Source organism: Amblyomma mixtum, chromosome 6 (genome assembly GCF_055824585.1).
Source record: "Amblyomma mixtum isolate Tamu chromosome 6, ASM5582458v1, whole genome shotgun sequence".
NCBI classification, from domain to species: domain Eukaryota; kingdom Metazoa; phylum Arthropoda; class Arachnida; order Ixodida; family Ixodidae; genus Amblyomma; species Amblyomma mixtum.
The window spans coordinates 1-17,963 of record NC_143017.1 but is presented as its reverse complement, the minus strand read 5'-3'; the positions used below and the strand labels follow the sequence as shown (position 1 = coordinate 17,963).

General features: G+C 54.2%; 8 protein-coding genes across 8 annotated transcripts; 6 read left to right on the top strand and 2 right to left on the bottom strand.

Moving 5' to 3' along the window:
• Window positions 1-1,365: 1,365 nt before the first annotated feature.
• Window positions 1,366-1,677, top strand: LOC149337901 (histone H4). The gene has a single exon (XM_089550130.1). The coding sequence runs from the start codon at window positions 1,366-1,368 to the stop codon at window positions 1,675-1,677; it is 312 nt and encodes a 103-aa protein (XP_089406256.1).
• A 4,358-nt stretch (window positions 1,678-6,035) lies between these two features.
• Window positions 6,036-6,446, top strand: LOC149337900 (histone H3). The gene has a single exon (XM_089550129.1). It carries the CDS (start codon window positions 6,036-6,038, stop codon window positions 6,444-6,446), a length of 411 nt encoding a protein of 136 aa, XP_089406255.1.
• A 932-nt stretch (window positions 6,447-7,378) lies between these two features.
• LOC149337899 (histone H2A-like) lies at window positions 7,379-7,753 on the bottom strand. Its single transcript, XM_089550128.1, has one exon. It carries the CDS (start codon window positions 7,751-7,753, stop codon window positions 7,379-7,381), a length of 375 nt encoding a protein of 124 aa, XP_089406254.1.
• Window positions 7,754-8,030: 277 nt separating this feature from the next.
• LOC149337898 (histone H2B-like) lies at window positions 8,031-8,405 on the top strand. Its single transcript, XM_089550126.1, has one exon. The coding sequence runs from the start codon at window positions 8,031-8,033 to the stop codon at window positions 8,403-8,405; it is 375 nt and encodes a 124-aa protein (XP_089406252.1).
• Window positions 8,406-10,852: 2,447 nt separating this feature from the next.
• LOC149337897 (histone H4) lies at window positions 10,853-11,164 on the top strand. Its single transcript, XM_089550125.1, has one exon. It carries the CDS (start codon window positions 10,853-10,855, stop codon window positions 11,162-11,164), a length of 312 nt encoding a protein of 103 aa, XP_089406251.1.
• Window positions 11,165-15,525: 4,361 nt separating this feature from the next.
• On the top strand, window positions 15,526-15,936 carry LOC149337896 (histone H3). Its single transcript, XM_089550124.1, has one exon. The coding sequence runs from the start codon at window positions 15,526-15,528 to the stop codon at window positions 15,934-15,936; it is 411 nt and encodes a 136-aa protein (XP_089406250.1).
• A 932-nt stretch (window positions 15,937-16,868) lies between these two features.
• Window positions 16,869-17,243, bottom strand: LOC149337895 (histone H2A-like). Its single transcript, XM_089550123.1, has one exon. It carries the CDS (start codon window positions 17,241-17,243, stop codon window positions 16,869-16,871), a length of 375 nt encoding a protein of 124 aa, XP_089406249.1.
• LOC149337894 (histone H2B-like) lies at window positions 17,242-17,894 on the top strand. Its single transcript, XM_089550031.1, has 2 exons — window positions 17,242-17,259; window positions 17,544-17,894. The coding sequence occupies exons 1-2, from the start codon at window positions 17,242-17,244 to the stop codon at window positions 17,892-17,894; spliced, it is 369 nt and encodes a 122-aa protein (XP_089406157.1).
• Window positions 17,895-17,963: the final 69 nt, after the last annotated feature.

The following is a 17,963-nucleotide window of genomic DNA, read 5'->3' as shown; positions in this document are numbered from 1 at the left end:
TTCTTCTGTTGTTGGGCGCGCACGACAGGCGTGCAAATATTTACTATGTGCTCGCGGTTGCACGGGTGTCATGCGTCCCTTACGTTTCGCTAATAGTAACAAAGTCGTGTGCAGTGCACTCGCTCATGGGCTCCATAAAACGTTCGGGCTACGCATGGGAAGGAGCAGTTATTTGCCACCTTTTTACGTTGCTAGTGCATGCAGAGACCTGAGCTCAGTCAGGTAGGTGTGTGTGTGTGTGTGCATATTTCGCTGCCTGTGGTGGCTTTTTTTTTTAATTCCGCGAGAAGATAAGCCAAAATGAAAGCTTCGAGAGATTACAGCCAAGAAGGAGAAGCAGGAGCCGAGTAGCGCTCGTCGGTACCACAGCCGGGGAATGGTCGGAAAACGGAAAGGGGCGCTCGAACTGCTCGTAGTCGGTGCAGCGAACTGAAATTAGCCAGAGAAATGGTCCGAAACGTGTTCTACACGTATGCCGAATTTGGAAATCCTGCATGCATTACTTTCCGAGATACAAGCGTTTGAATTTTGCCCGCCGGGCAAACTGGTCGCTTTTCAGCATCCTAGCGACCGGTAGAGGAGGGGAGTACACAGCGAAGCGCCGTCGCGCGCGCTCCCATGGTGGCCTCTTGAATCCTGGCGCGCAAGCGAACGGAAGAGTTAACTCGCGAAAAAGAGATGAGGAAGGGCGGCACGCGATTCGACTGCCATTAATGTGTTTTAATGAGGCGCGCGATTTCGCAGTTTGAACTTGTAATGTGACAGGCTCGGGCTGTGTTCGTCGTTGCAGCGCACTCTGCGGTGCGTCTGGTTGTCCAAAGGGCTGGAAACACCGTGCTGCGAGATGAAAGAAACAAAAGCAGCGAGCGCCTGTTTGTTTCCAACGCGCGCACACGCAGCAAAAAAAAGGAAATACGAAAACAAAGCAGGATTCTCCAACATTCATTTTCCATCCTCTTGACCGAGCTGCAAATGCAGATCGGATTACTACCAGCGTTATACAGCCACAGTGGTCATCGCGTTACTGCACTCCTGTGGCCCCTCTAAGGCGCGCGGTTCTTTTTTTTTTTAGTTTGTTGTTGTTGTTGCGTCAGCATCGCACATGAGGCCGAATGTTTCTTTTTTTTTTCTTGTGCTCAGTCGCTCTGCCCGCGAGGAGTTTGCCCATGGTCGTAGTTGCGCGAGAGTCCTGCGAAAGGGCTCAGTGATGCTAGCGAGGCGCCGCTCGCGAACACGGACCCTGATTGGTCGAGGCGCCAGCCAATGGCGGTCGTCGCTGCGCTCCGCGACCGAACGCCCCGCGGCTCGCTGCCTGCATTCTCTGTTTTGCATCGGAGCCGAGCGGTCGCGCTTTTCTGCATCGTGATGTCTGGTCGTGGCAAAGGCGGCAAGGGGCTCGGAAAAGGAGGCGCGAAGCGTCATCGCAAGGTGTTGCGGGACAACATCCAGGGCATCACCAAGCCTGCCATCCGTCGTCTGGCGCGCCGAGGCGGTGTCAAGCGCATCTCGGGCCTGATCTACGAGGAGACCCGCGGCGTTTTGAAAGTGTTCCTCGAGAACGTGATCCGGGACGCCGTCACGTACACGGAGCACGCAAAACGCAAGACTGTCACCGCGATGGATGTCGTCTACGCGCTCAAGCGTCAGGGCCGCACCTTGTACGGCTTCGGGGGCTAGGCCGGCCACGCTGGTAGTCGCCGCGTCAGGAAGAAGGGACCCTGTGCGGCGTGCACCCTCTACTCCAGCTCCGTGTCGTCGTCAAACAGCCCTTTTTAGGGCTACCCAAATGCTGGATTGGCAGCTGTTGGTTGCGAACCAGAGCTCCGGTTCTCGTTTGTTCCTCTCTCTCTGTCTCTATGGGTTTTTTTTTTTCTTTGCCTACTTGTTGTCGCCTGCGGAAGCGAGCGGATTATGCCACAACAGCAAGCTGCAGCGGTCTCAGGTGAGCAGTTGATTGCGCCGTGCCTCACTGTCTGCAGCCATAGTAGTAGCCATCTGAGGGAGCATCGTTTTTGGCAGGGCGGCCGCCGTGTGTGGCTTTCGCACGTGTGTGTGCGCGACATTTTTCGCTTCAGCTTCGCGGCCATAAGTTTACAACCTACCTTTCGCCATGAATCAATCGTGTGTGCGTGCTGCGAACGGGTCTGGTGAAAAGAGGCATTATGCTTTCTTTCGAAACGAACCCCTGTACACATTTCCTTGTTTATGTGCGCGCGGCCTCTCATAATCGCAGGCGAAGCGATTTATTTACATTCGTCGGCGGTTCGTTTCGCAGCCACAGACAGGCAGGTAAACACGCCTGGCGAATGCAAACAACGTCTTGTGCATGAAATTCAGCTACCAAACACCTGGGGAGCATAACTGCGATGATGCGGACAAAATAGCGGCATAGCTAGCTGCACGGCTTCTTGTAAACAATTACATCACGCGGTGAGGGAACCAGCCAGCCTCGAAATTGCTTGCGTGAATTCAAACGCATCGCAGCTCATTACGGGCATATGTGTTTTGTTGTTGCGCCAACCAATGCAGCAAATATAAATACTTTTGCGGCATTGCGAAATAAAGTTGCTGTTGTTGTTGTGCCCAGTGTGTGTCGTCAGTTGTTCCTCGAATTTTTGATGCCCGACGACGCTGAAATTGCATGCGTGGTGTGTACATACGGTTCCTACAAAGTCAGTGTCGCGGAAAACGTTTGCGCGATCCACAGAAAATGAGTGTATTGATTGACGCGAGTCACTTTCCTCTTTTGAATAAGGGCAGTGTGTTCAAGCAAGGTGTGCTGTCAGGTGCGTGAAAGGCGTCTCGGATGTGTTAGCATTTAGAGTGGATGGCGAAGAGAGCCTGGGAGAGGCACAGCGACGTCGCGCTAGCTCACTGCTTGCCTTTTGAGCGAGTCTGGCCGTCCGTCCGTAGGACGGTTTCCCTCTGCAGCCGGTGACTTCCGAGGTGCGTTTTTTTTTGAAGCAACCAGTGCAGCTTTCAGCTCAACTGCTATTTGGGGCGGCTGTGAACTTGTGTGCCCCAACTGCGGCGTCCAGACAGGCGTCTATAGCGCGCTGCCTGCGTTTTGGAGTGCATGAAAAGGATGAAAGTAGAGGCGGGAGCCGCACCGTTGCCTCCAAGATTCCGGGCGCTGGTCTCGGAGGCGTAGGTACTTGCGCAAGCTGGAGGAAGGTGGCGCCGCGGCCGCGCGAAGCGTCGGCGATTAAGTTGCGTGCACCGCGCTGCTGGAAGGTATGCATTCCCTTGGGGAGGAAGCAGCTCCCGGCTTGCGTACACTTTGATTTCCCCTTAAATGGCGTTTTGAGTCTCAGGCGCTTTAATTTCGGGTCGCACGTACGGCGACTGAAGCGTTTGGATAAATTTTTCAGTCTTGTTTGCTGCACGTAATTGAGGAAATTGCGAGTGCGCCCTGCTCAGTCTGGTTTAGTTGTGGCTTTTCATTCCGTTTGGCTTGCTTTTTGTTGCCCTACTGGCTGGCGCCGTTTTGCTAGTGCGGGAGTTTGGAGGGGCATTGCATTATTCAAGAAAGAGAACAGAAGATAGGGACGAGATGTTAGTAGGGACGGGGCGCACTACTATCCAAAGAATGTTTTGTTGTAACTATGCGTAGCTGCCGCTATTCGTTAGCCTAATCACAAATGATCAGACTTGATCCAGTCGTTGAAACTTAACTCGTTGAATTTATTTTACGCGTTAAATACAAGAATCAAATGCAAGCAACTACACATCTCTCGGAACGCCCGAGCAGTCAGCGAAGCTAGCTGCTCGTCGTTCGGCGTCCGGAGTACAACAAAAGTTTTGGTGCCGAAACCCGTTCACTTCGAGTTGTAGCCAGTGGCAAGAAACTATGTGTTGTTAACAGTGTTGGGCGGCGTCGCGCAGTGCCATTCTCCGGGGTTCTGGAAGAAAAAGAAAAATGCAAGGGACGAACGAAATAAAATGTTTTTCCTCATTACACTGCCCGGTGACCTAAATAAAATCCATGGATGGGCTTCTGTTCGCTTATAAAGCGACCGCAGGAAATGCACCTCAATCACGGAGGGGTGGGGGTGCCTTCAATGCGTGCTCTACTGTTTTTGCTAACTTTGGCCACCTGTTACTGGAAGAATACTGCCTGGAGATGCATGGGAAATGTTAGGCATGATGCACGCTTTCCACGCAGTGTTCGCGGCTCTTTCCTTCCGTGCAATCGTACGTCATGGTATGTGTCTCGCTATGGTTTGCCAACTTTGCGCAGGGCAAACTGTTTTCTCAATTCCGCACCTTTTTATCTGCAAGAAGAGAGTGCAAACATTTAATGGATTTAAACTACAGGAAATTCGGAGGTGCATGAGCTGCGGATGTGGGAACACTGGAAACTCTGGAAACTTGAGGGAAGTAAATAACCGCATCCATCAGAAGTGGGTTCTCGTTCTGCTCGCCTTTTTTTGTGTGTGTTTTGTGGATGCATTGAATCATCTTCAGTAAGTAACTTGTAAGTAACGCGGGTTAGTCGGCGAGTGTTCCTTGGCTGGTAGACACACACACGCAATGTGTACAGAGACAGCCCTATGCGCGCGCTGCTCTCCAGGCGATTTTTCGTGCTCAATAACGATAACTGGGAACTCGTTTTGGCTGGTGCAGCTTGAAATTTGAAGCGAACTGATCTGTCGACTGCACAGTGCACCCATCGAACCTCCTTGGAAGCGACGACGCACTCTGAGGTGGCATTCATGCCCTAAGGGGTGGGTTTGTCAATATGTCTAAATCTGCCGTCTCTCTTGTTGCGCTTCCTTTGAGTTGCATGTATTATTGCGTTCTGCGCCCAAGCGCTTCTCTCTTCAACCCTTACAGCTTTGCCGAGGTGCGTCGATCTACCTGCTGTGTACCCTGTGGGCTGCTTTGCGCTGTTCAGGTGTCTGGCTGCGAGTTGCGCCGCTGTCCCGTCGAACAAGTTGGTTGACGACACAGTTCAGTTCGCATTAAGCTCAACAAAGGTGGTGCAGCAAGAAGTGTGCCATGGCAGCATCATTAGTGCTGCGAGCTGCGCCGGTCATTGGAATAATTTGTCGTAAAGGCTTGCTTGCAACGGAACGGAACGGGACGTAGTCGTGATGCCGCTTTCCAGGAAGAAATGCCGACCTCGTATCGTATCACCGGGAAGAGTGGCGCGATATTCAACAGCTTGTGATGGATTCATGAGGTACGCTTGGTGTCGCACAGGCATTTTCTCATTGGGGGGAGAGCTTATGAATGCTTTACATCTAGGCAGAGAAAACAGACCGTTTTATTCCGTGCTGACACGATGTTGCCAACATGGTACTAATAACTCAATAACAACGGAACGCAAACGAGAAGCCCTACTGACTGCACAGCGAGCAGCCGTCTACGAATCAACCTCTTTGGTAGGAGACCTTGACTCTCCCTTCCTTTTTTTTTGTTTTTGTTTTTGCAGTTCACAAAATCAGCTGATCATGTGTCTGGCAGTACATGTTCCGTGCATCCAAGCGGTCATTGCGCCGCTGTTTCTGGCTAGCGCGCTATTCAGTTATTTCGCCCCTCATTTGGTGTGCGCAAAGTGCAGACGTATTTCTACAAGCTGTCGTTGCGTTCCTTCAACACCGCGCCCCCGGCAAGCGGGGAGGCTCGTTGCAGTGCGCCAACGCCACACGGAACCAGCCGCAACCGCGTCGGCACCGTGCTGCTGTGGTGTCAAAGTGGACGCTGCCGCGGACGCCCGCCTCCTTCCAGAGGCTTGCTTTTGCTTTTGCGGCAAACCTAAAGGACAGGCGCAGCGTAATCTTGTGCTAGACCCCGGTTCCACACCCACTTGCGTCACGTTTGCCACGCGCGAAACCGACGCGCGCTCGAAACCGGGCGGTTTCCAGCATTCTGGGTGCCGCTGAGCGGAGGGTAGCCATCGGTCCGTCAGGCGACCAATCAGGTGGGAGAGAGGGGGGGGGGCGCTGCGGAGCAGCACCGCCGCGCGGCGCAGTCGATCTCCGTCCGTCTCCGGAGGCAGTCTCCCGTTTCCAGCGTCCGCGCTCGTCACCATGGCCCGTACCAAGCAAACCGCGCGCAAGAGCACTGGCGGCAAGGCCCCCCGTAAGCAGCTGGCCACAAAGGCTGCTCGCAAGAGTGCGCCAGCTACCGGGGGAGTGAAGAAGCCTCACCGTTACAGGCCTGGCACCGTGGCACTTCGTGAAATTCGCCGATACCAAAAATCGACCGAACTTCTCATCCGCAAGCTGCCCTTCCAGCGCCTGGTGAGAGAAATCGCTCAGGACTTCAAGACCGACCTGCGCTTCCAGAGCTCGGCCGTCATGGCACTTCAGGAGGCCAGCGAGGCATACCTTGTCGGTCTCTTCGAGGACACCAACCTGTGCGCGATCCACGCCAAGCGCGTCACCATCATGCCGAAGGACATCCAGCTGGCGAGGCGCATCCGTGGCGAGCGCGCCTAAAAGCGTATTCGAGGCGCCGCCACAGCAGCAGCAGCAGCAACGCTCCACAACGGTCCTTCTCAGGACCACCCAAACGTTTGCGTTGGCCACGGGCGCACGGTCGAGACGAACACGAGCTCAGGACCCCGGTACCTCTCTCTCTTTTTTTTACTCTGACTGTCTGTTCCTGCGAAATGGGTGAGTGTGTTGAAAGTGATTCCGCACTGCCCTTGTACTGAACTCGCCTGCACTTTTACACCCCGGCGGCTTCCCGCAGGTTAGTTATTTTTTATTTTTTTTTTGTGCCGATAACAACTCGCGCGCACCGAATGGGATGCAGTCGAAAAACAAGAAGAAGAAGAAAAATAAGAACTGCTGTCCGCACAAGTAAATGCAGCAGCTCCTTGAAACTACACAGCAGAAAAACAAAAACTGAGCGAATTGGTGCATATTGAAGAATTAAAAAAAAAAAACAAAACGGCGCAGCGACGACGGACAAGCGCTTGTCCATCTTTATTCTGTCTTGTGCCTCGTCGCTGGGCTGTTTATTACTTTTCCTTTAAACGATCCCTTGCGACATGCCAATCATGCCGTTTGGTGATATTCCCAAGCCCAGCCCACTGGAAGGAAACCACGAGACGCGCTTTTCTCGTGTAGTCCATTAATAACATTGCTCTCGGTGCGCTGTACTGGCCTGTAGCGGGCTGAAAAAAAAAAGAAAAAAAAAAGAAAGGACAGCGAACCTGTGTGCGCGGCCGCATGTGGTCGAGTAGTGTCAGTGACGCCCAACGGGCAGTAAACGAAAGCAGCATGAGAGGGACGCAGTGGTCCAGAGCAAAGGGATCGCAGAGCGAGGCCCCGCCGTGGCAGGCACTTGGTTGGTCCTGATAAGGACCGTTAGGTGCGAGCTATCGCTGCGGCGGGCGCGCCTCCATAGACGTGCAGAGGACCGCTCACGCCTTCTTCTCGGTCTTCTTGGGGAGCAGCACGGCCTGGATGTTGGGCAGGACGCCACCCTGGGCAATGGTCACTCCCGAGAGCAGCTTGTTGAGCTCCTCGTCGTTTCGGATGGCCAGTTGCAGGTGGCGAGGAATGATTCTCGTCTTCTTGTTATCGCGAGCAGCATTACCCGCCAACTCGAGCACCTCGGCAGCCAGGTATTCCAGGACGGCGGCCAGGTAGACCGGGGCGCCGGCTCCGACGCGCTCCGCGTAGTTGCCCTTGCGCAGGAGACGGTGGATTCGGCCAACGGGGAACTGGAGTCCCGCGCGGCTGGAGCGGGTCTTGCTCTTGCCCTTGGCTTTGCCTCCTTTGCCGCGGCCGGACATGGTGACTGTTGTTGTAGTACGCTCGAGAAGCAGGAGAATCAGCGACGACCACTGCGTGCGAGCACGTTGGATAGAAACGAAACGAATACCGCGCTCTCTCCCCGCGCCGCGAGCCCGACGCGGATTGGGGCGGAGCTATCGCTGCGTCGACCAATCGCGCGGCGGCCTGGCTCGGGTCGCTTGAACACCACCGTGCCAGTATAAAAGCGCCGCGCGCCCCTTGGCGCGCGTTCTTTCGACACCGTCCGTGTTGCCGAGCGTCGACGTCGCTGTCAACATGCCGCCTCAGCCCTCTGGGAAGGCCGTGAAGAAGGCCGGAAAGGCTCAGAAGAATGTGCGCGCTACGGACAAGAAGAAGAAGAAGCGCCGCAGGAAGGAGAGCTTCTCCATCTACATTTATAAGGTGCTGAAGCAGGTGCATCCAGACACTGGAGTTTCCAGCAAGGCCATGTCCATCATGAACAGCTTCGTGAACGACATCTTCGAGCGCATCGCGGCCGAGTCTTCCCGCCTGGCCCACTACAACAAGCGCTCGACCATCACCAGCCGGGAGATCCAGACCGCGGTGCGTCTTCTGCTGCCTGGCGAACTGGCCAAGCACGCCGTGTCTGAAGGCACCAAGGCTGTCACCAAGTACACCAGCTCCAAGTAGGGTGGCACATTGCGCCTGCTGCCGGCCCTCACCTCAACGGCTCTTATCAGAGCCAACCAAAGTGTTTGCATTGGCGAGCCTGCCTGCAGGCAGCGATGCACCGGTCCTGTTTTTCCTCTCTATGAGCGTGATGTGTGTATAATATTTATTTATTTATTTCTTATTCCCCTCGCGTGGCAGCCTGAAGTGGTTTTAAATACCAAGGCATCTCTCGTTTTGACTGCTGTGCACGTGAATAGGTTCCCTCTATAGGGCCCCACCAGCTGTTTGTTGTGCGGCAGTCGCGTATTCTTTCAGCGCTGCGGTGTGGCCGTCTTGTTACTGCGTTTTATTTCTTGCTTGAGTTCAGCTCTGTTTCCCATAACGCGTGGGCTTAAAGTGGCCTACAGTACACTTTAGCTGCAGGGGGGAAAGAAAAAAAAAAGAAAGGAAGAAAGCCTTAGAAATGCTATTCGGTTCAGACGCGTTCACAACACACTACTGAGTCCTGAAATGTATGCACAGTGCAATGGGTTGACTGAACTTGCGCAAAACCCCTTGCGGACGTTGGGGAGTCGACCGCGAGTGATTTTTTCGGCAACGTCTGTTGCATAGGGATCCTGAAATAGGTGACAAAAATAAAATTTGTAACGAAGCCCAGCAGTAAACTGTGAGGTGGCCCAAGGTGCTAAATTCCTTGTCGGCTTCAGCGCCATGCAAACCTCCAGCAGGTGGTGAATGTTTGTTGTGTTTAAAGGCAGAAAGAAAAAAAAAAAAGCCAGCCGCGGCGTTTGAGTTTAATGGGACGGAGGTAGAAAGTGTAGCGATAAGCGTATTAACAGCCCTGTGCGGGGCGCGCAACTTCCTCTACTTCTCTGCGGGCATCATAGCTATAGGAAATGAGCGCAGACAGAAACGAAGCTCCGCGCTCGACCACACTGCAACGTGTGGACGCGCGAGGAAGACAAGTTGCATGCGCTTAATGTTCCTGCAAGCGGCACGACAGAAGTTCGGGTGCCTTTCTTTTCGCCCTACAGTTTGCGCTCGTGCCGAATTGTGTATTGAATAATATCTGTGTGGCAGATACACAATTTTTTTTTTCGTTCTTCTGTTGTTGGGCGCGCACGACAGGCGTGCAAATATTTACTATGTGCTCGCGGTTGCACGGGTGTCATGCGTCCCTTACGTTTCGCTAATAGTAACAAAGTCGTGTGCAGTGCACTCGCTCATGGGCTCCATAAAACGTTCGGGCTACGCATGGGAAGGAGCAGTTATTTGCCACCTTTTTACGTTGCTAGTGCATGCAGAGACCTGAGCTCAGTCAGGTAGGTGTGTGTGTGTGTGTGCATATTTCGCTGCCTGTGGTGGCTTTTTTTTTTAATTCCGCGAGAAGATAAGCCAAAATGAAAGCTTCGAGAGATTACAGCCAAGAAGGAGAAGCAGGAGCCGAGTAGCGCTCGTCGGTACCACAGCCGGGGAATGGTCGGAAAACGGAAAGGGGCGCTCGAACTGCTCGTAGTCGGTGCAGCGAACTGAAATTAGCCAGAGAAATGGTCCGAAACGTGTTCTACACGTATGCCGAATTTGGAAATCCTGCATGCATTACTTTCCGAGATACAAGCGTTTGAATTTTGCCCGCCGGGCAAACTGGTCGCTTTTCAGCATCCTAGCGACCGGTAGAGGAGGGGAGTACACAGCGAAGCGCCGTCGCGCGCGCTCCCATGGTGGCCTCTTGAATCCTGGCGCGCAAGCGAACGGAAGAGTTAACTCGCGAAAAAGAGATGAGGAAGGGCGGCACGCGATTCGACTGCCATTAATGTGTTTTAATGAGGCGCGCGATTTCGCAGTTTGAACTTGTAATGTGACAGGCTCGGGCTGTGTTCGTCGTTGCAGCGCACTCTGCGGTGCGTCTGGTTGTCCAAAGGGCTGGAAACACCGTGCTGCGAGATGAAAGAAACAAAAGCAGCGAGCGCCTGTTTGTTTCCAACGCGCGCACACGCAGCAAAAAAAAGGAAATACGAAAACAAAGCAGGATTCTCCAACATTCATTTTCCATCCTCTTGACCGAGCTGCAAATGCAGATCGGATTACTACCAGCGTTATACAGCCACAGTGGTCATCGCGTTACTGCACTCCTGTGGCCCCTCTAAGGCGCGCGGTTCTTTTTTTTTTTAGTTTGTTGTTGTTGTTGCGTCAGCATCGCACATGAGGCCGAATGTTTCTTTTTTTTTTCTTGTGCTCAGTCGCTCTGCCCGCGAGGAGTTTGCCCATGGTCGTAGTTGCGCGAGAGTCCTGCGAAAGGGCTCAGTGATGCTAGCGAGGCGCCGCTCGCGAAGACGGACCCTGATTGGTCGAGGCGCCAGCCAATGGCGGTCGTCGCTGCGCTCCGCGACCGAACGCCCCGCGGCTCGCTGCCTGCATTCTCTGTTTTGCATCGGAGCCGAGCGGTCGCGCTTTTCTGCATCGTGATGTCTGGTCGTGGCAAAGGCGGCAAGGGGCTCGGAAAAGGAGGCGCGAAGCGTCATCGCAAGGTGTTGCGGGACAACATCCAGGGCATCACCAAGCCTGCCATCCGTCGTCTGGCGCGCCGAGGCGGTGTCAAGCGCATCTCGGGCCTGATCTACGAGGAGACCCGCGGCGTTTTGAAAGTGTTCCTCGAGAACGTGATCCGGGACGCCGTCACGTACACGGAGCACGCAAAACGCAAGACTGTCACCGCGATGGATGTCGTCTACGCGCTCAAGCGTCAGGGCCGCACCTTGTACGGCTTCGGGGGCTAGGCCGGCCACGCTGGTAGTCGCCGCGTCAGGAAGAAGGGACCCTGTGCGGCGTGCACCCTCTACTCCAGCTCCGTGTCGTCGTCAAACAGCCCTTTTTAGGGCTACCCAAATGCTGGATTGGCAGCTGTTGGTTGCGAACCAGAGCTCCGGTTCTCGTTTGTTCCTCTCTCTCTGTCTCTATGGGTTTTTTTTTTTTCTTTGCCTACTTGTTGTCGCCTGCGGAAGCGAGCGGATTATGCCACAACAGCAAGCTGCAGCGGTCTCAGGTGAGCAGTTGATTGCGCCGTGCCTCACTGTCTGCAGCCATAGTAGTAGCCATCTGAGGGAGCATCGTTTTTGGCAGGGCGGCCGCCGTGTGTGGCTTTCGCACGTGTGTGTGCGCGACATTTTTCGCTTCAGCTTCGCGGCCATAAGTTTACAACCTACCTTTCGCCATGAATCAATCGTGTGTGCGTGCTGCGAACGGGTCTGGTGAAAAGAGGCATTATGCTTTCTTTCGAAACGAACCCCTGTACACATTTCCTTGTTTATGTGCGCGCGGCCTCTCATAATCGCAGGCGAAGCGATTTATTTACATTCGTCGGCGGTTCGTTTCGCAGCCACAGACAGGCAGGTAAACACGCCTGGCGAATGCAAACAACGTCTTGTGCATGAAATTCAGCTACCAAACACCTGGGGAGCATAACTGCGATGATGCGGACAAAATAGCGGCATAGCTAGCTGCACGGCTTCTTGTAAACAATTACATCACGCGGTGAGGGAACCAGCCAGCCTCGAAATTGCTTGCGTGAATTCAAACGCATCGCAGCTCATTACGGGCATATGTGTTTTGTTGTTGCGCCAACCAATGCAGCAAATATAAATACTTTTGCGGCATTGCGAAATAAAGTTGCTGTTGTTGTTGTGCCCAGTGTGTGTCGTCAGTTGTTCCTCGAATTTTTGATGCCCGACGACGCTGAAATTGCATGCGTGGTGTGTACATACGGTTCCTACAAAGTCAGTGTCGCGGAAAACGTTTGCGCGATCCACAGAAAATGAGTGTATTGATTGACGCGAGTCACTTTCCTCTTTTGAATAAGGGCAGTGTGTTCAAGCAAGGTGTGCTGTCAGGTGCGTGAAAGGCGTCTCGGATGTGTTAGCATTTAGAGTGGATGGCGAAGAGAGCCTGGGAGAGGCACAGCGACGTCGCGCTAGCTCACTGCTTGCCTTTTGAGCGAGTCTGGCCGTCCGTCCGTAGGACGGTTTCCCTCTGCAGCCGGTGACTTCCGAGGTGCGTTTTTTTTTTGAAGCAACCAGTGCAGCTTTCAGCTCAACTGCTATTTGGGGCGGCTGTGAACTTGTGTGCCCCAACTGCGGCGTCCAGACAGGCGTCTATAGCGCGCTGCCTGCGTTTTGGAGTGCATGAAAAGGATGAAAGTAGAGGCGGGAGCCGCACCGTTGCCTCCAAGATTCCGGGCGCTGGTCTCGGAGGCGTAGGTACTTGCGCAAGCTGGAGGAAGGTGGCGCCGCGGCCGCGCGAAGCGTCGGCGATTAAGTTGCGTGCACCGCGCTGCTGGAAGGTATGCATTCCCTTGGGGAGGAAGCAGCTCCCGGCTTGCGTACACTTTGATTTCCCCTTAAATGGCGTTTTGAGTCTCAGGCGCTTTAATTTCGGGTCGCACGTACGGCGACTGAAGCGTTTGGATAAATTTTTCAGTCTTGTTTGCTGCACGTAATTGAGGAAATTGCGAGTGCGCCCTGCTCAGTCTGGTTTAGTTGTGGCTTTTCATTCCGTTTGGCTTGCTTTTTGTTGCCCTACTGGCTGGCGCCGTTTTGCTAGTGCGGGAGTTTGGAGGGGCATTGCATTATTCAAGAAAGAGAACAGAAGATAGGGACGAGATGTTAGTAGGGACGGGGCGCACTACTATCCAAAGAATGTTTTGTTGTAACTATGCGTAGCTGCCGCTATTCGTTAGCCTAATCACAAATGATCAGACTTGATCCAGTCGTTGAAACTTAACTCGTTGAATTTATTTTACGCGTTAAATACAAGAATCAAATGCAAGCAACTACACATCTCTCGGAACGCCCGAGCAGTCAGCGAAGCTAGCTGCTCGTCGTTCGGCGTCCGGAGTACAACAAAAGTTTTGGTGCCGAAACCCGTTCACTTCGAGTTGTAGCCAGTGGCAAGAAACTATGTGTTGTTAACAGTGTTGGGCGGCGTCGCGCAGTGCCATTCTCCGGGGTTCTGGAAGAAAAAGAAAAATGCAAGGGACGAACGAAATAAAATGTTTTTCCTCATTACACTGCCCGGTGACCTAAATAAAATCCATGGATGGGCTTCTGTTCGCTTATAAAGCGACCGCAGGAAATGCACCTCAATCACGGAGGGGTGGGGGTGCCTTCAATGCGTGCTCTACTGTTTTTGCTAACTTTGGCCACCTGTTACTGGAAGAATACTGCCTGGAGATGCATGGGAAATGTTAGGCATGATGCACGCTTTCCACGCAGTGTTCGCGGCTCTTTCCTTCCGTGCAATCGTACGTCATGGTATGTGTCTCGCTATGGTTTGCCAACTTTGCGCAGGGCAAACTGTTTTCTCAATTCCGCACCTTTTTATCTGCAAGAAGAGAGTGCAAACATTTAATGGATTTAAACTACAGGAAATTCGGAGGTGCATGAGCTGCGGATGTGGGAACACTGGAAACTCTGGAAACTTGAGGGAAGTAAATAACCGCATCCATCAGAAGTGGGTTCTCGTTCTGCTCGCCTTTTTTTGTGTGTGTTTTGTGGATGCATTGAATCATCTTCAGTAAGTAACTTGTAAGTAACGCGGGTTAGTCGGCGAGTGTTCCTTGGCTGGTAGACACACACACGCAATGTGTACAGAGACAGCCCTATGCGCGCGCTGCTCTCCAGGCGATTTTTCGTGCTCAATAACGATAACTGGGAACTCGTTTTGGCTGGTGCAGCTTGAAATTTGAAGCGAACTGATCTGTCGACTGCACAGTGCACCCATCGAACCTCCTTGGAAGCGACGACGCACTCTGAGGTGGCATTCATGCCCTAAGGGGTGGGTTTGTCAATATGTCTAAATCTGCCGTCTCTCTTGTTGCGCTTCCTTTGAGTTGCATGTATTATTGCGTTCTGCGCCCAAGCGCTTCTCTCTTCAACCCTTACAGCTTTGCCGAGGTGCGTCGATCTACCTGCTGTGTACCCTGTGGGCTGCTTTGCGCTGTTCAGGTGTCTGGCTGCGAGTTGCGCCGCTGTCCCGTCGAACAAGTTGGTTGACGACACAGTTCAGTTCGCATTAAGCTCAACAAAGGTGGTGCAGCAAGAAGTGTGCCATGGCAGCATCATTAGTGCTGCGAGCTGCGCCGGTCATTGGAATAATTTGTCGTAAAGGCTTGCTTGCAACGGAACGGAACGGGACGTAGTCGTGATGCCGCTTTCCAGGAAGAAATGCCGACCTCGTATCGTATCACCGGGAAGAGTGGCGCGATATTCAACAGCTTGTGATGGATTCATGAGGTACGCTTGGTGTCGCACAGGCATTTTCTCATTGGGGGGAGAGCTTATGAATGCTTTACATCTAGGCAGAGAAAACAGACCGTTTTATTCCGTGCTGACACGATGTTGCCAACATGGTACTAATAACTCAATAACAACGGAACGCAAACGAGAAGCCCTACTGACTGCACAGCGAGCAGCCGTCTACGAATCAACCTCTTTGGTAGGAGACCTTGACTCTCCCTTCCTTTTTTTTTGTTTTTGTTTTTGCAGTTCACAAAATCAGCTGATCATGTGTCTGGCAGTACATGTTCCGTGCATCCAAGCGGTCATTGCGCCGCTGTTTCTGGCTAGCGCGCTATTCAGTTATTTCGCCCCTCATTTGGTGTGCGCAAAGTGCAGACGTATTTCTACAAGCTGTCGTTGCGTTCCTTCAACACCGCGCCCCCGGCAAGCGGGGAGGCTCGTTGCAGTGCGCCAACGCCACACGGAACCAGCCGCAACCGCGTCGGCACCGTGCTGCTGTGGTGTCAAAGTGGACGCTGCCGCGGACGCCCGCCTCCTTCCAGAGGCTTGCTTTTGCTTTTGCGGCAAACCTAAAGGACAGGCGCAGCGTAATCTTGTGCTAGACCCCGGTTCCACACCCACTTGCGTCACGTTTGCCACGCGCGAAACCGACGCGCGCTCGAAACCGGGCGGTTTCCAGCATTCTGGGTGCCGCTGAGCGGAGGGTAGCCATCGGTCCGTCAGGCGACCAATCAGGTGGGAGAGAGGGGGGGGGGGCGCTGCGGAGCAGCACCGCCGCGCGGCGCAGTCGATCTCCGTCCGTCTCCGGAGGCAGTCTCCCGTTTCCAGCGTCCGCGCTCGTCACCATGGCCCGTACCAAGCAAACCGCGCGCAAGAGCACTGGCGGCAAGGCCCCCCGTAAGCAGCTGGCCACAAAGGCTGCTCGCAAGAGTGCGCCAGCTACCGGGGGAGTGAAGAAGCCTCACCGTTACAGGCCTGGCACCGTGGCACTTCGTGAAATTCGCCGATACCAAAAATCGACCGAACTTCTCATCCGCAAGCTGCCCTTCCAGCGCCTGGTGAGAGAAATCGCTCAGGACTTCAAGACCGACCTGCGCTTCCAGAGCTCGGCCGTCATGGCACTTCAGGAGGCCAGCGAGGCATACCTTGTCGGTCTCTTCGAGGACACCAACCTGTGCGCGATCCACGCCAAGCGCGTCACCATCATGCCGAAGGACATCCAGCTGGCGAGGCGCATCCGTGGCGAGCGCGCCTAAAAGCGTATTCGAGGCGCCGCCACAGCAGCAGCAGCAGCAACGCTCCACAACGGTCCTTCTCAGGACCACCCAAACGTTTGCGTTGGCCACGGGCGCACGGTCGAGACGAACACGAGCTCAGGACCCCGGTACCTCTCTCTCTTTTTTTTACTCTGACTGTCTGTTCCTGCGAAATGGGTGAGTGTGTTGAAAGTGATTCCGCACTGCCCTTGTACTGAACTCGCCTGCACTTTTACACCCCGGCGGCTTCCCGCAGGTTAGTTATTTTTTATTTTTTTTTTGTGCCGATAACAACTCGCGCGCACCGAATGGGATGCAGTCGAAAAACAAGAAGAAGAAGAAAAATAAGAACTGCTGTCCGCACAAGTAAATGCAGCAGCTCCTTGAAACTACACAGCAGAAAAACAAAAACTGAGCGAATTGGTGCATATTGAAGAATTAAAAAAAAAAAACAAAACGGCGCAGCGACGACGGACAAGCGCTTGTCCATCTTTATTCTGTCTTGTGCCTCGTCGCTGGGCTGTTTATTACTTTTCCTTTAAACGATCCCTTGCGACATGCCAATCATGCCGTTTGGTGATATTCCCAAGCCCAGCCCACTGGAAGGAAACCACGAGACGCGCTTTTCTCGTGTAGTCCATTAATAACATTGCTCTCGGTGCGCTGTACTGGCCTGTAGCGGGCTGAAAAAAAAAAGAAAAAAAAAAGAAAGGACAGCGAACCTGTGTGCGCGGCCGCATGTGGTCGAGTAGTGTCAGTGACGCCCAACGGGCAGTAAACGAAAGCAGCATGAGAGGGACGCAGTGGTCCAGAGCAAAGGGATCGCAGAGCGAGGCCCCGCCGTGGCAGGCACTTGGTTGGTCCTGATAAGGACCGTTAGGTGCGAGCTATCGCTGCGGCGGGCGCGCCTCCATAGACGTGCAGAGGACCGCTCACGCCTTCTTCTCGGTCTTCTTGGGGAGCAGCACGGCCTGGATGTTGGGCAGGACGCCACCCTGGGCAATGGTCACTCCCGAGAGCAGCTTGTTGAGCTCCTCGTCGTTTCGGATGGCCAGTTGCAGGTGGCGAGGAATGATTCTCGTCTTCTTGTTATCGCGAGCAGCATTACCCGCCAACTCGAGCACCTCGGCAGCCAGGTATTCCAGGACGGCGGCCAGGTAGACCGGGGCGCCGGCTCCGACGCGCTCCGCGTAGTTGCCCTTGCGCAGGAGACGGTGGATTCGGCCAACGGGGAACTGGAGTCCCGCGCGGCTGGAGCGGGTCTTGCTCTTGCCCTTGGCTTTGCCTCCTTTGCCGCGGCCGGACATGGTGACTGTTGTTGTAGTACGCTCGAGAAGCAGGAGAATCAGCGACGACCACTGCGTGCGAGCACGTTGGATAGAAACGAAACGAATACCGCGCTCTCTCCCCGCGCCGCGAGCCCGACGCGGATTGGGGCGGAGCTATCGCTGCGTCGACCAATCGCGCGGCGGCCTGGCTCGGGTCGCTTGAACACCACCGTGCCAGTATAAAAGCGCCGCGCGCCCCTTGGCGCGCGTTCTTTCGACACCGTCCGTGTTGCCGAGCGTCGACGTCGCTGTCAACATGCCGCCTCAGCCCTCTGGAAGGCCGTGAAGAAGGCCGGAAAGGCTCAGAAGAATGTGCGCGCTACGGACAAGAAGAAGAAGAAGCGCCGCAGGAAGGAGAGCTTCTCCATCTACATTTATAAGGTGCTGAAGCAGGTGCATCCAGACACTGGAGTTTCCAGCAAGGCCATGTCCATCATGAACAGCTTCGTGAACGACATCTTCGAGCGCATCGCGGCCGAGTCTTCCCGCCTGGCCCACTACAACAAGCGCTCGACCATCACCAGCCGGGAGATCCAGACCGCGGTGCGTCTTCTGCTGCCTGGCGAACTGGCCAAGCACGCCGTGTCTGAAGGCACCAAGGCTGTCACCAAGTACACCAGCTCCAAGTAGGGTGGCACATTGCGCCTGCTGCCGGCCCTCACCTCAACGGCTCTTATCAGAGCCAACCAAAGTGTTTGC

What these genes read in the sequence shown, in the direction of transcription:
- LOC149337898 (XM_089550126.1), top strand. Translation starts at nt 8,031, where the DNA reads ATGCCGCCTCAGCCCTCTGGGAAGGCCGTGAAGAAGGCCGGAAAGGCT.
- LOC149337901 (XM_089550130.1), top strand. Translation starts at nt 1,366, where the DNA reads ATGTCTGGTCGTGGCAAAGGCGGCAAGGGGCTCGGAAAAGGAGGCGCG.
- LOC149337899 (XM_089550128.1), bottom strand. Translation starts at nt 7,753, where the DNA reads ATGTCCGGCCGCGGCAAAGGAGGCAAAGCCAAGGGCAAGAGCAAGACC.
- LOC149337897 (XM_089550125.1), top strand. Translation starts at nt 10,853, where the DNA reads ATGTCTGGTCGTGGCAAAGGCGGCAAGGGGCTCGGAAAAGGAGGCGCG.
- LOC149337900 (XM_089550129.1), top strand. Translation starts at nt 6,036, where the DNA reads ATGGCCCGTACCAAGCAAACCGCGCGCAAGAGCACTGGCGGCAAGGCC.
- LOC149337896 (XM_089550124.1), top strand. Translation starts at nt 15,526, where the DNA reads ATGGCCCGTACCAAGCAAACCGCGCGCAAGAGCACTGGCGGCAAGGCC.
- LOC149337895 (XM_089550123.1), bottom strand. Translation starts at nt 17,243, where the DNA reads ATGTCCGGCCGCGGCAAAGGAGGCAAAGCCAAGGGCAAGAGCAAGACC.